Below are 11,676 nucleotides of genomic sequence, written 5' to 3' on the forward strand. Positions count from 1 at the left end.
CTCAAGGGGCTTTCCCAATGATTTATTTAAATCAAAAGTGATAAGCTACAATTAAATAAGCATTATGTGTCCATATTAGATCAGCTCTAATGAGCAAGTCCAGATTCTATTTCCATGATCAAAGTTGCCTTTCCTGGCAGCCTCTCCTTGCCAGTCTGTCCCCCCCAGGAAAGACTGCAGAGTGAGGACAACTCACTTGTGAGAGGGCCCAGGAAGCGCTGTGACCAGTTCAAAGTCCTTGGAGGCAGCAGAGGTAGCTGCTGTAGGGAGAGCTGATCCCAAAGAAACTGAGACCTCTCCCGCCCTCTCTAGAGAAGGGGCAGGGCCACAGAGAAGTCGGGGCTGGGCACCAGGATGATCCAGGCTGAGACCCCACCAGGGCGGCCCACATCTCAGGGCCCACCCTTGGGATTCTCCTAATGCTGCCGCACATTTCTATTTATTGGCGAAGCATCTGTCTGTCTGACTTGCTGACTAGATGGGGAACAAAAGCAGGTCCCCTAAAGGCAGCCACCAAGGTGAACTTCCGAGCGTCACCAGAACCTTCCATGTGTCTTTGTTCAAATGTTTGCTCTGGATGTTGGTGTTCTTGGCTGGGTAGGTGGGTATGTCCAGTAACAGAGTCTAGAAACTCAAAAGCAACCTCTGATCTGTAGCAATTGAATAGTACATTATTTGCCTTGGTCAACATGGAGTAGATCCCTTCTCTGTAGGAGGAATACATTTAAAATGCATGCACAAATTCACATATCTACGTTTACCAACACAGGCATTCACCAGTTTGGAAAGCATGACGGGGTGGTGCAGCACCCACCTAGCTTGCCTGGCACTTACAATGGTTCCATCCCCAGCACCACAAATGCAAACAAATGCAAAAGCACACAAGAAAATACAGCAAAGTATACAATCATGAGTGTTTATGTAAGTCCAGATTACAAATGCATCTTCACACTGTCAAATGCTTTTCCCGCTGATGGTCAAGCCAATTTCATGAGCATTTACCGATGGGCTATAGAACTTGTCCTATGTGACGTTAATAATTATTACAGATAGAATTGTTCCATGGTTTATAATTAGGGGAAATACTGGGTGACACAGATTGAAAGAGATTTATGATTCTATATTTATTATAATTTATAGTATTATATTATTATTAGACTTTCTCAATGCTATTTAGAACTTTTCAGTGTTTTTCATTATTTCATTATGCTTTTTTATCTTCGAGGTTAGAAATGGACAGTACAAAATTGCTGAAGAATGTTCTTTACTCTTTTTATGAAACAGCTGAAGGCCTGGCCAGTGGCTGGAGGAAAACACTTGGAGAATGCTGAGCTGGATTTCTAAAGCAGGTTAATTCTATTGAAGATTCTTCACCACTGAGGATCTCTAACCCTGGACGCCTGTGCATCAGGAATTGTGACCAGGTTGGAAATCACTGGCCGAGAAAGCTGATCTCTTTGTGATTAACCAACATCAGCAAAATCAGTAGACTATAAAGAATCTGTGTTCAAATTCCAGCACATGTATGGTCCTTAAGCTTAAGTGTGTCACTTGACTGCCTCGGAAGCCACCTGAGGGATCAGTAAAGCAGTTTTGAGTGTGCCCGGAGGGTCAGGGAATATGGCCTTGGATCCACATTCAATCCCTCACCCTCCTCCCTGGCACTGCCCCCCGATCCGCTTTGTAGCCACCAGGCCCTCTTGCCATGATGTTTCTCCCTTTGAGCCAGCTGATCATGGACTGGATCTGCTGAAACTGTGAACCAAACGAAACCACTCCTCCTTTAAATTGTGGGTGTCGGGGGTTGTGCCCCAGCGGATGGGAAGCTGACTAATACAGCATGCTAACAATATTAACTGCTAGGGATTTATCTGACCTATTCACAACTAATTTTCATACCTAGTGACACAGAGACATCGTGTAGGGGGCTGAGGGACTCAAGGACTGATCTGGGGAAGAGGTGACCACGAGTGGAGCGGAGGCACTGATGCAGGAATCTTTTATCAGGCAGCTCTTGGACAGGTCACAGTGGGAGGAAATTGGACCACACAGAGGAGAAGATTCAGGAAGCTTCCAGGGACAGGGCCCTGGGGTGGTCAGTTAATGCATCCCCGAGGGTGGGAAGGCCTGGTTCAGCGAGCAAAGGCCAAAACGGTTGTAGTCTTGGAGCCAGCAGATGTGAGGGGAGGCTTAAAGGGTACACAAAGTGGGCAGCCTATAGATGGCTACAAATTGGCTTGTCTGGACAATCTTTAAAAGAACTGGCCAAGTGAAAACGTGGTACTGCGGGTAGGCTTTTGAGCAGATGGTCCTGAGTTTGCAGTGAAGAGATAACCTGGGGCCAATACACAAAGGCCACATATTTGGCCACTTACAGGGCCAAGGGTGTAGGCACAGTGGACAAGGCCTTGTGGTTCCTCCGCTTCAAGCTCTGGGAAGCTCCCAAACCTCTGAAGGTCCCACTGAAGTTAGAGCCAGTGCCACCACGGATGTTCTGAGATACTGGTGCTCCTTACAGCACCACTCCAATAAGAAGAAAATAAGGGGACAGAAAAATCACTATCTGGTCACCGTAGTAGTAATTCTTATACCCATGGACGCTAAAATCAGAGGGTGAATGCATGAGACACAGATTATGTGCCCAGTCTCAAAGTACCTCCCCACACGATGCTCATTTATCACAGAGAAGACGACAACTTCACAGAGGAAGGGTCTGTTGGCCGTTAGAGATAAAAGAAGCGGTATTTTAGAGTATTCGGATCAGTACCATCTCCTCCTCATGTGGAGATAGTTGGAGGTAAGAGCAGTCCAGGGTGTGCACTTTCACAAGCCCGTCAGGTGACTTGGGAGATGTGGTCTCTAGGGACCCTGTCATCAATCCCTCTGGTTTGCCGGAAGAGACAACACGAAAGGCGTGGGGAAGTGGGGCACAGGAGAGGAAGTAGCAGTGAGGGGGAATTGGAGGACTGACGGAAGTGGCTTCAGAAACAGTTGTGAATCAGGGGCTTGGGGAAGACGCTGGGGGTAGGGAACAGCATGAAAGACCTAAAAGAGATTTTGCTGGTTTCATACATGAATGTTCTCCTTGGCATGGCATGTGACACTGCTGTAGAGACGTCAGCTGTTTTCTAAGTTTTCCTGTGTGTTTTTCTTTGAATAGTGCTCTGTTGAGATGAATCAGAAGGGAGCCTGGGTGGAGTTCTGTTACACAGTGACACAGTGGAGATCCCTCGCTGTTTGCAAAACAGACCCCAGAGGCATTTCCCTGGTGACCACTGAGCCTTGTGGTGAGCAGTCCATCCCGGGCAAAGCCAGTGACGAGGCAGCCCCACAAGGTCACACTCTGGATGACCTTGTGATGCAGCCCAGGTGCCAGCTGGGCAGGGCCCACAGCAGTGTCCAGGGTATGGTAGGGCACGGGCCAAGGAGTGCTCAGCACCCCTTACAGACTGTCTTCAGGTGCAGCATCCCTGTGTTTCTTTCTGGCCATTTTCAGCACTGGAAGCCAGAAATGGACCTGAAAGTGGATGAATGAACACAGATCATTTCAAATGTCTCTGATATAAACTCCTCCTTGTGGGGCTACTGCTCTTAGGAAAAATCACAGACTTTGAAATGCAGAGAAAAAGATTCTTTCATGGGTCTTCTTGGTTTTTCGCTGTGAGCTCTTTTCCAGTTCAGGAAGTTATGGACAGCTGGCAGCAGCAATGCCAAGGGCTCTGCTCTGTGACATGCAAACGGCCTTCACCCTCCAGTGAGTGTGCCAGACTCTGTCACAATCACCCTGGAGGGAGGTGCCCATCCTGCAATGCCAGGCAAACTCATTCCGGATCCCTAATGACCACCGCATGTGTATGCATGTGCACTTTTAATTAATCCTTGAATTGGCTATAAGTATTTGTCCCTATTAATAAACAAGTAAAATACAGTCTTTGATGTGACCATCGCTAGGTGTCTACGGCAGACACTCTGCGTGTGTCTGTAAAACAACACGGAAGAATAAGCCCATTCCGTGACGGTGACCAAATGAGTGTCAGAGACTTCCTCCCATGTTTCTGTTACTCTTGACCTGAGTAACAGGTGGGCACTGCCCTTTACGAGCCGATACAGAGGACCCTCCCAGTCGCCTCCCGACAGCCAGCAGTTTGAAGGCATGGTGTGGACTCCTGGGCCAGCAAGTGAACCACAGTGCTGAGAGCCCCAGCCGCGCATGCTGGCTGTTTGCCCTTCTGCTGGGACACAAGCCTGATGTGAACCTTAAGAGTGCCTTAAGGTCCTCTTTCCTCTGCCCTTCTAACTGACACCAGCTTCATTAGAAGTGGCCTCTCGCCTCAGCCTCACCTGTGTAAAGTACAGATTCTGTTTCCTTTTGGCTTCTCCCGGCAGCTGCTCTGACCTCTTCTTAAGCAGCTTTGCATGCAGGTATCGCGTGCGCTCCTTCTCCACCCTGGGGTAGAAGGATGTGGCCACCAGGATTTTGAGTTGCATCAGGATGGAGGACAACAGGCCCAGCAGTGCTAGCAGCACAAGGATAACCCCAAGGGGAGCCCAGGTCTTAGACAGGAGGAGCTTGGGGCTGGGGAGGCAGCCGGGTTCAAACACAGATATATTGAAGGAAGAACTGTGAATGATGTCTCCTTGCTTCTAAAATGAAAGAAAAGAACAATCACTACCCCTGCGGTTTTCCTCGGACTCTTTCCCAGTGCTTCCCTGCAGCACAGAGCACTTATCTCCAAATTCACAGGAGAGCTTTGCAATTGCATCTTCTGTGTGTGTTATGCCCAGTGCAAGGAGCAGCGCGAGTCTTGTGTGTAACCACAGAAGTGTATTCCACAATGAATTTCGGCAAACGGATTCCCTGAAAGAAGGGCCCCAGCTGAATGTGTCTGTCCTGCCTGAGTGTGGGCTGCGTCAGACGCTGAAGAGAAGTAGGGAGATCTTGCCACACAATCGCTTTCATAGCTTACACTCAGCACTCCCAGGCTTAAGAGAAGGGGAGCCAGCTCCCCAGGCAGAGATCGCCTGGGGACACAGCCTCGTGCTCCTGGTCAGGAAAGACCCCTTCATCAGGCCACAAAGACACTGGGGCATTGAACGGCGCTCTAGACAGCCTTTGGGAGGGTGGAGATTGTTCCTGTTCAGACTACAATGTCCACGTTGAAGCTGACACACTGACCCCAAGACCACCTCACTGAAGGGTCTCTCCATTCTTGTTGGAGGAAGTTTCTAAAATCGGGCACCACAGAGGACTGTAATATTGATTAGACCCAAAGCAGGCTGTGAAGAGTTAATCCCACAGTTGACTTGTTTATAGAAGTGAATCTGGCCAAAGCCTGGCCTATGTGCTGAGGTCAGAGTAACTTGCACCCAAATTGTTCCCACAGCTAAAACCTTCAGATGAGAAGGACAGTGTTCTAATTACAGCCACATATTCTCTCTATTCTGTTCCTGATTCGAGAATGCTTTGTCTTGTCCTTTTTGACCCTTACTTCCATTAATTTCCATAGAAACCACACATCACCTTTAACCCAAGTGATTGCCAATAAAAGTCAGTACCTGGGACTGACCAGGGCCTTTGCAGGCTGCACTGGCATTGGTCAGCCTGGCCCCTGCTTTTCCTCTCCTAGTTCTGTCTCTTAGAGTATTTGTTTTATTTCTCAGGTCTGCGACACTCACTGGGCTGGTGGATATTGGAACCTGACTGCAGGGGTCTCTGGCAGGACACTTTTCACCTCTCAGATGCCCACAAAGGGACCTTTTTACCATCTGAAGGCAAGAGACAAACCAGTTGCCCTCAGAAGCCTGTCCCAGAGGGCAGAAGGTGACACTGAGTCACCAGCCTGGCCACCCTCACAGGACAGGCATGCTGATTCAGCGCTTTCCTCCCCTGACCTGGGAAAGTCATTGCATCTGTCAGTGGATTTGTTTTCTAATTTGGTAAAGCAGGAGTTAATGGGCCAGATCTGCCCATGAATAAACCACGCCAGGTGCAAATGAAGCACCTTAGGGATGGAGCATTAACTTTACAGACCGGGCACTTAGTAAGTTATTATCACCCAAGCGCCTCCGTGCCAGGCGAGGGGGTAAATGACTCTGCAGAACAACAAAGCAAAACAAAAGCCCAGGCACGCCGAGAGAGCACTGGGCATCGCTGGGCATCACGGGAGCCCAGGGCTGTGAGGAGCTGGAGCCCCCACCTGGGGCCTCCTCTCCTCACCTCAGCTCTCCACTGTGCCAAGCCGTGGGAATCGTCTGTGTTGCTTCTCTTCTCTTAGTAAAAAGACAGCCCGGCTGCAGTTAAAGAGAGATCTGGGCCCCAGAGCAAGAGCGTACTCTTTTTGATACTCCTGGAGACACAAGCTCAACGATTGCCTGGCGGTGAGCAGCAGGAGCCCAGCCGGGAGAACTCATTCAGTCGGGAGCTCTTCTTGGGGCTCATTCTGCAGCTGGGAGTCTGGGCTTCAGAAAGACGGAGTCAACACTCCGGTGCCGGCTTGGCTGAGGGTAGCGCGGAAGGCAAATCTGCGCTTTCAGAATGCCAGGCAGTGTGGTGAATGGTACCGTGGGATTTAAACCTGCTGGCCCGTCCTAGGCAAACACTTCGCTGATGGCTGAGTGGTGGGCGGAGGCTGGGAAAAGCAAGGGCCGCCAAGCGCCAGGCACACAGTGGGTAGAACACACCCTGGCTACTTTTACCCACAACGCCCACCGCACGGTGAGCTCAACTCGACCACTTCTCATCTTCTTTAAAACATTGAAAGTAGGACAGGACTATTGGCAAAGCCTTGAGCCGGCGCCTCTCTTCCTGTTTGACTTTCCTTTGAAACTCTGCAGCAAGAGGAGGCTCGAGTGTCAGGACAAGGCTGGGCACTGCAGGTCATGCAGGAGCTTGCTGAGGAGGGAGGGAGCCAGAAAGCCCCAGCCTGCAGTGGGGTCCTCACATCCCAGCCCTGCCCAGCACCCTGCTGGGCGTGCTGCCCCCAGGGAGGCGTCCCAGGCTGGACAGGGGCACCCGTGCCCAAAAGAGCCCAAGACCATGTGTCATGCACTGGCACTGTCCTCAGAAAGCTGGGGTTCTGGGAAGGGCAGAACTTGCCCCCCAACTCCTAACTGAGCCAAACAACTCACAGAACAGGAACGGAGGCTGGAAGCAGAGAATGAGACAAGCAAAACAAGAAGGAAGGGCAGACAGGGAGGACGGCAAAGGGAGACAAGAGCGAAAAAGGCAGGAGAGGAATCCGGGAGAGGGAGGCTTCCGTCCTGCCACCCCAAGGCGAGCCTGTCTGAGGCTCTGCCTGGCCTTCCTCAGAAACGCTTCTCCCGTTATCCACGCGGCTCCAACGTCGGGAGCCACAGGGCGCCTGGTGATTAACTGAATTCTTCAGGGGAAGCAGAGAGCTCAGAGTAATCAAGTCTGAGAAGAAGCCCAGGATTAGGAGGGCAGGGGCTGGGGGACCCAATCTGCTGAGCCAGGAGGAAAGGGGGAAGGGAGGACACAGTAGGAAGGTTGGGGGCTGAGAGAGAGAGGGCAGGAGAGAAAGAGAGAGAAGAGAGGGAGAGAGAGGGAGAGAGAGAGAGAGACCGAGAGACTGATTCATAGCAGCGGTGGCCGGCAGCACCCCGAGATTCCCCCAGCAGCCTCCACAGTCTCCGCAGCTTGTCAGAGGGGCAAAGCGGACACACAGAGACTCCGTCAATGTTTACTCTGGCCAGGCAGTGTGTCAAGCCAGCACACACCACACACTCATGCACGCACAGCTGTACACACGCCCATGCACACCCACACGCGTTGCTGCACACTGGCACGCATAGGCACGCATGCGCACACACGAGCACATGCTCCACCCGCTGAGCTTCCATTTCCGGGGCTGGGAAAAACGAAGGCACGTGTGGGACCCCGCCCAGAGCCTCTGCAAGGTCAGCGTCAACAGAAACTTCCTCAGGGAAATGGAAACGTCAAGACGGCAAGGAAACCCCACGTCAGTAAAGCACCCCGCGGGGACTGCGGAAGAGGCACCACCGGCTCCCTGCTCCCGCGGGAAGCCCCTGGCGGCCAGGCCGGGCCACAGGCTTAGCGGGTCTCGCTTCCAATGCCGTAGGACTTCCCGGGGGTGACCACGGCCAGGCACTGAGATCACAGCAGATGTGTGTTAAAGCGCTTCCCGTTTAAAACACCGGGAGCCGGAAGAGGCAGAGTGGCTTCTCCCCTCGAATCCCAGAGGACCATGGCCTGGCCACCCACACCGGTGACTCCTCCCACACTGGGAGAGAACCCGGCAAGCAGGGTCCCACTCTAACACCCGGCCTGGCGCCAGGCTCTCTGCAGGGCATGGACCCGAGGGTGGGAGAGACGCTGCCCTGCGGGAGGCCTCAGGCCTGGCGCCCGCGCCCTTACCTCCCTGTGCAGCTGCAGGCGGACCTCCAGCCCTGGCAGGCCCCGGAGCTGCGCGCCCACCGAGCGGATGAGCCGGTACAGCAGGGAGTCCACGGCCGCGAGCAGCACCCACACGCAGAGGTGCGCCAGGACCGGGAGCAGGAAGAGCCCCAGGGCCCTCCTGTCCTTGGCGGTCAGGCGGAAAGAGGGCAGGAAGGCGTAGGTGCTCCTCTCCTTCCTGTTCAGGGGCAGCACGCAGGGCCTGTGCCGGCGCCTCTCCTCCTCATCAAACCGGACAAACTGTCTGGTGATGTAGACGTTTTCGTGCTTCCAGCCGCGAGGGCCCAGAAACCGCTTCAGGAAGAGGCCCGTGCTGAGGAGGAGGAGCAAAAGCCCGGCGCAGGTGAGAAGCTTCCGGCCCAGGGAGGAGGCGGCCTCTGCCGTGCTCACCACATGGTACAGGGCGCCCAGCACCTCCCCTTCGGTGTCATTCAGCTGCGCCGCCAGGGCGTGGCTGGGGTTGGACAGAGAGACCTCCAGGGTCTGTTTCCAAGAAACCAGGTCTTCAAACAGGTTCGGAGGAGTGGCAAGGCCATAAATCCACTGAATGGCTTCAATGTATCTTTTCAAAAGTGGAAAATGCACGGAAAAGCTCTTTGCCTTTAGGTTGCAGGTCATGCTGTCCAGGAGACCTTTAAAGTTGCGAAAAATATTCTCTACGTGTCCAAAGATCGCTATGCCTGTGCCGGCTGCCATCAAAGCCTTCTTTCCCTCACGCAGGCCACAGGAGAGAAAGAACAGGAGAAGGTAGCATCGAGCACGCTTGGAGCAGCCCAGCAGAGCCCAGGTGACAGCCCAGCAGCTGGGGAGCACTGCGACTGGCGGCAGGAGCCAGCAGAAGGCCACAGAGAGGAGGCTGGCAGAAATCAAAGCTACCAGGCCACAGGCTCCCAGATGCTGGACCAAGTCCACCCGTCCCAGGCTTCTCCTACGCACATAAATCCTCCAGAGATGTAGGAGGGTGTTGGTGCCAGAAGTCCAGACACCCATGGCTTTGTGTCCCTAAAAATTAAAAAGAAATCAAGATCAGAAGTTGCCCACGGGCCAGGTGGCAGGCTGACCGCCCCTCTCTGCCACTCGTGCAATGGGTCTCCCAGCATCTCCCGCCAGGAGGGCTGTGTCTCCCATCCGTGAACCTGGACTGGCCTTGCTACCGCGGAGGCCCATGCCATGGCAGCAGCCACACATGCCAGGCCCAGAGCTCCCTAGGTCCTGCCCTCCACGGCACCAATCTCCCAGTGCCAGCTAACAGATGACCCCACCCCCCACCCCGCAGCAGCGTTTCAGAGTCCCTCTCTCTGGGACTTGATCCTGCTCCTTTCCCCTGAGAAGGACTTGTAGTGACCATCTGGGATCGACTGCCCGTCTCAAGGTCCCTGGCTTCCCCAGCACATGGGGAAGGGCCACCCCATTCCTGGGTCCCAGCCGGCCCCTCACTGACCAAAGACACACAGCCAAGCAGAAATATGTTTTAAACTACAGAGATTCACACTGGCCGGTCAGGCTGTGGTTGTTCATGGATAAAGGCCCAGGAAGATACAACGCGAGGATGCTGAAGCTGTCCTGACTGGCGTAGGCTAAGATCTCCCTAAGCCGTGCTGGTCAGCGTGCACCATCACACTCGTCTGGTTCTGCAGGGACAGTGGACCACTGGTACCGAACCACACATGGGGCTGGCCGGCTCCTCCCTGCCTCTCACACCTCCTCTGCCTCCTCTGCCCTGCTGCCTGCGTTTCCATCTGAGACTTACAAGAAAAGTAAGAATACTTCCATCCCTGAATTCCTCATCTTGTCCTTCTTCTCAGATCTAGGATAATTAAAGAACCTGCTCCAAGCTGGCAACTGGTTAACGTTCTGCTCAGGCCTGGGAGGTTCACAGAGACCTGGGCTGCTCAAAAGGCTGTTATCCTGGGATGCTTCTCTCTTGATTGACATGAAATTATGTAATGCGCATCATACCATGTGCTCAGGATTTTAATGAGGGCATTGATCAATTCATAAATACCCTCACATAAATCCCTTCTCGCATCAAATACGACAGGGCCAGAGCTTAATACTGCGAGAGCCTGTGAGTCACATCGGTGTGCCCAGGCTGGGTGAGGTGAGTGGCGGCAGAGATCAGGTGGGGGAGACAGCAGCACGGGGATAGACAGGTATAAACCCTCCAGAGCAGGGCACACAGAGCGCGCAGCCTCCAGGCGGGAGCGCGGAGAGGAATTAAGGGTGAGCAGAGCAGGCCATAAGCTTACTTCCTGTCAGATCTTGCTGTGCGGAGGGAGGGCTGGCAGTGCTCAGCATGCAGGGCACCCAGGAGGATGGGGACAACACTGCCCACTGCCCAGGGTGTGTCCCCATATGCGGAAGGAGCTGGCCGACCCCTGGCATGGAGAGGACGGGAATCCTGCCTCGCCTCCAGAGAGCTCCACACTCTTCCTGGGCCATCACTCTGGGCTGGACCCTGCCTGGACTCTGGGTTGGAGATGCCTGCCGGGCACTAATTGCTTCCTGTGCTGCGCCGCATTCCCTAAAGTAGCCATAGCTCTGCCCCAAGCTCTGGAGACCAGCGCACTTTGTGCTTTCCACAAGGTTTACAGGGGCTCCAGGCATGCATGGGATTCGCTGAGACCACGAGACCACACAGAGAAGATGGGGGGCTTCACAGCAGGGCCCCCAGCTCTGGTAGCCTCTCTGGTCTCCACCTGCTTGGGTCATGGGGCCTCACTCCCTCTGTCCCCCTGGGGACAACCCCTGCCAGGCTGGTTGCAGAGCTGCCCAGGACACCCCAAGTCTGTATTCTGCACCCTCTGCATCAGAACAGTTGAAGTGCAAAGATCCCCCGCCTCTACGCAGCGCCTTCTCTAGCCGGCTGTGAAACCCAGCTGCGTTCTTTGTCCTGCCCTGATTCCCCTTCTGCAGCAACATCTTCTTGCTCCTGAAATATTAATGATAGGCATCGTGGATTCACCTCCCCCGTCTCGCCTTCTCCCTGTGCAGTGCGTTGCTCATACAGATAATTTCCTCTGAAAGCAGGAAACAGATTTATGGACACATTAAAATTTTAACATTCTGCAATAAAGTGTAATATCAATTAAACGAGATCTATGGCTGCAATTTTGTCCTGTAAGAGGCATGTGTCCGCCCACCAAGCAGCAGTTCTAACCTCATTCTCCTTAGTTTTGTGCACACAGCTTCCTGTTTCCCAGCCTCCGCCATAGACCCAGCCCTCTGCCGCCGGGCGCCCC

At 53.5% G+C, this 11,676-nt stretch overlaps 1 protein-coding gene across 2 annotated transcripts; it reads right to left on the reverse strand.

The window, feature by feature from the left end:
* Positions 1-341: 341 nt before the first annotated feature.
* Dcstamp (dendrocyte expressed seven transmembrane protein) lies at positions 342-9,430 on the reverse strand. 2 transcript variants are annotated; one of them, XM_010612126.2, is made up of 3 exons: positions 8,396-9,430; positions 4,342-4,641; positions 342-3,517 (listed from the first exon to the last, which is right to left on the reverse strand). In XM_010612126.2, the coding sequence occupies exons 1-3, from the start codon at positions 9,422-9,424 to the stop codon at positions 3,443-3,445; spliced, it is 1,404 nt and encodes a 467-aa protein (XP_010610428.1). In that variant the 5' UTR covers positions 9,425-9,430; the 3' UTR covers positions 342-3,442. The 2 variants fall into 2 exon arrangements, with proteins under 2 accessions (XP_010610428.1, XP_010610427.1); XM_010612125.2 differs by having other exon boundaries at positions 4,342-4,644.
* Between the last annotated feature and the right edge of the window lie 2,246 nt (positions 9,431-11,676).

This window comes from Fukomys damarensis, unplaced genomic scaffold (assembly GCF_012274545.1).
Source record: "Fukomys damarensis isolate Sample0158 unplaced genomic scaffold, DMR_v1.0_HiC HiC_scaffold_5, whole genome shotgun sequence".
Taxonomy (NCBI): domain Eukaryota; kingdom Metazoa; phylum Chordata; class Mammalia; order Rodentia; family Bathyergidae; genus Fukomys; species Fukomys damarensis.

Coding starts and splice junctions, on each gene's coding strand:
- Dcstamp (XM_010612125.2), bottom strand. CDS start 9,424: ATGGGTGTCTGGACTTCTGGCACCAACACCCTCCTACATCTCTGGAGG. Junction 4,645..8,395: donor GCCTGCAGCTGCACAGGGAG/GTAAGGGCGCGG, acceptor CTTTCATTTTAG/AAGCAAGGAGACATCATTCA. Junction 3,518..4,341: donor AGAATCTGTACTTTACACAG/GTGAGGCTGAGG, acceptor ATCCACTTTCAG/GTCCATTTCTGGCTTCCAGT.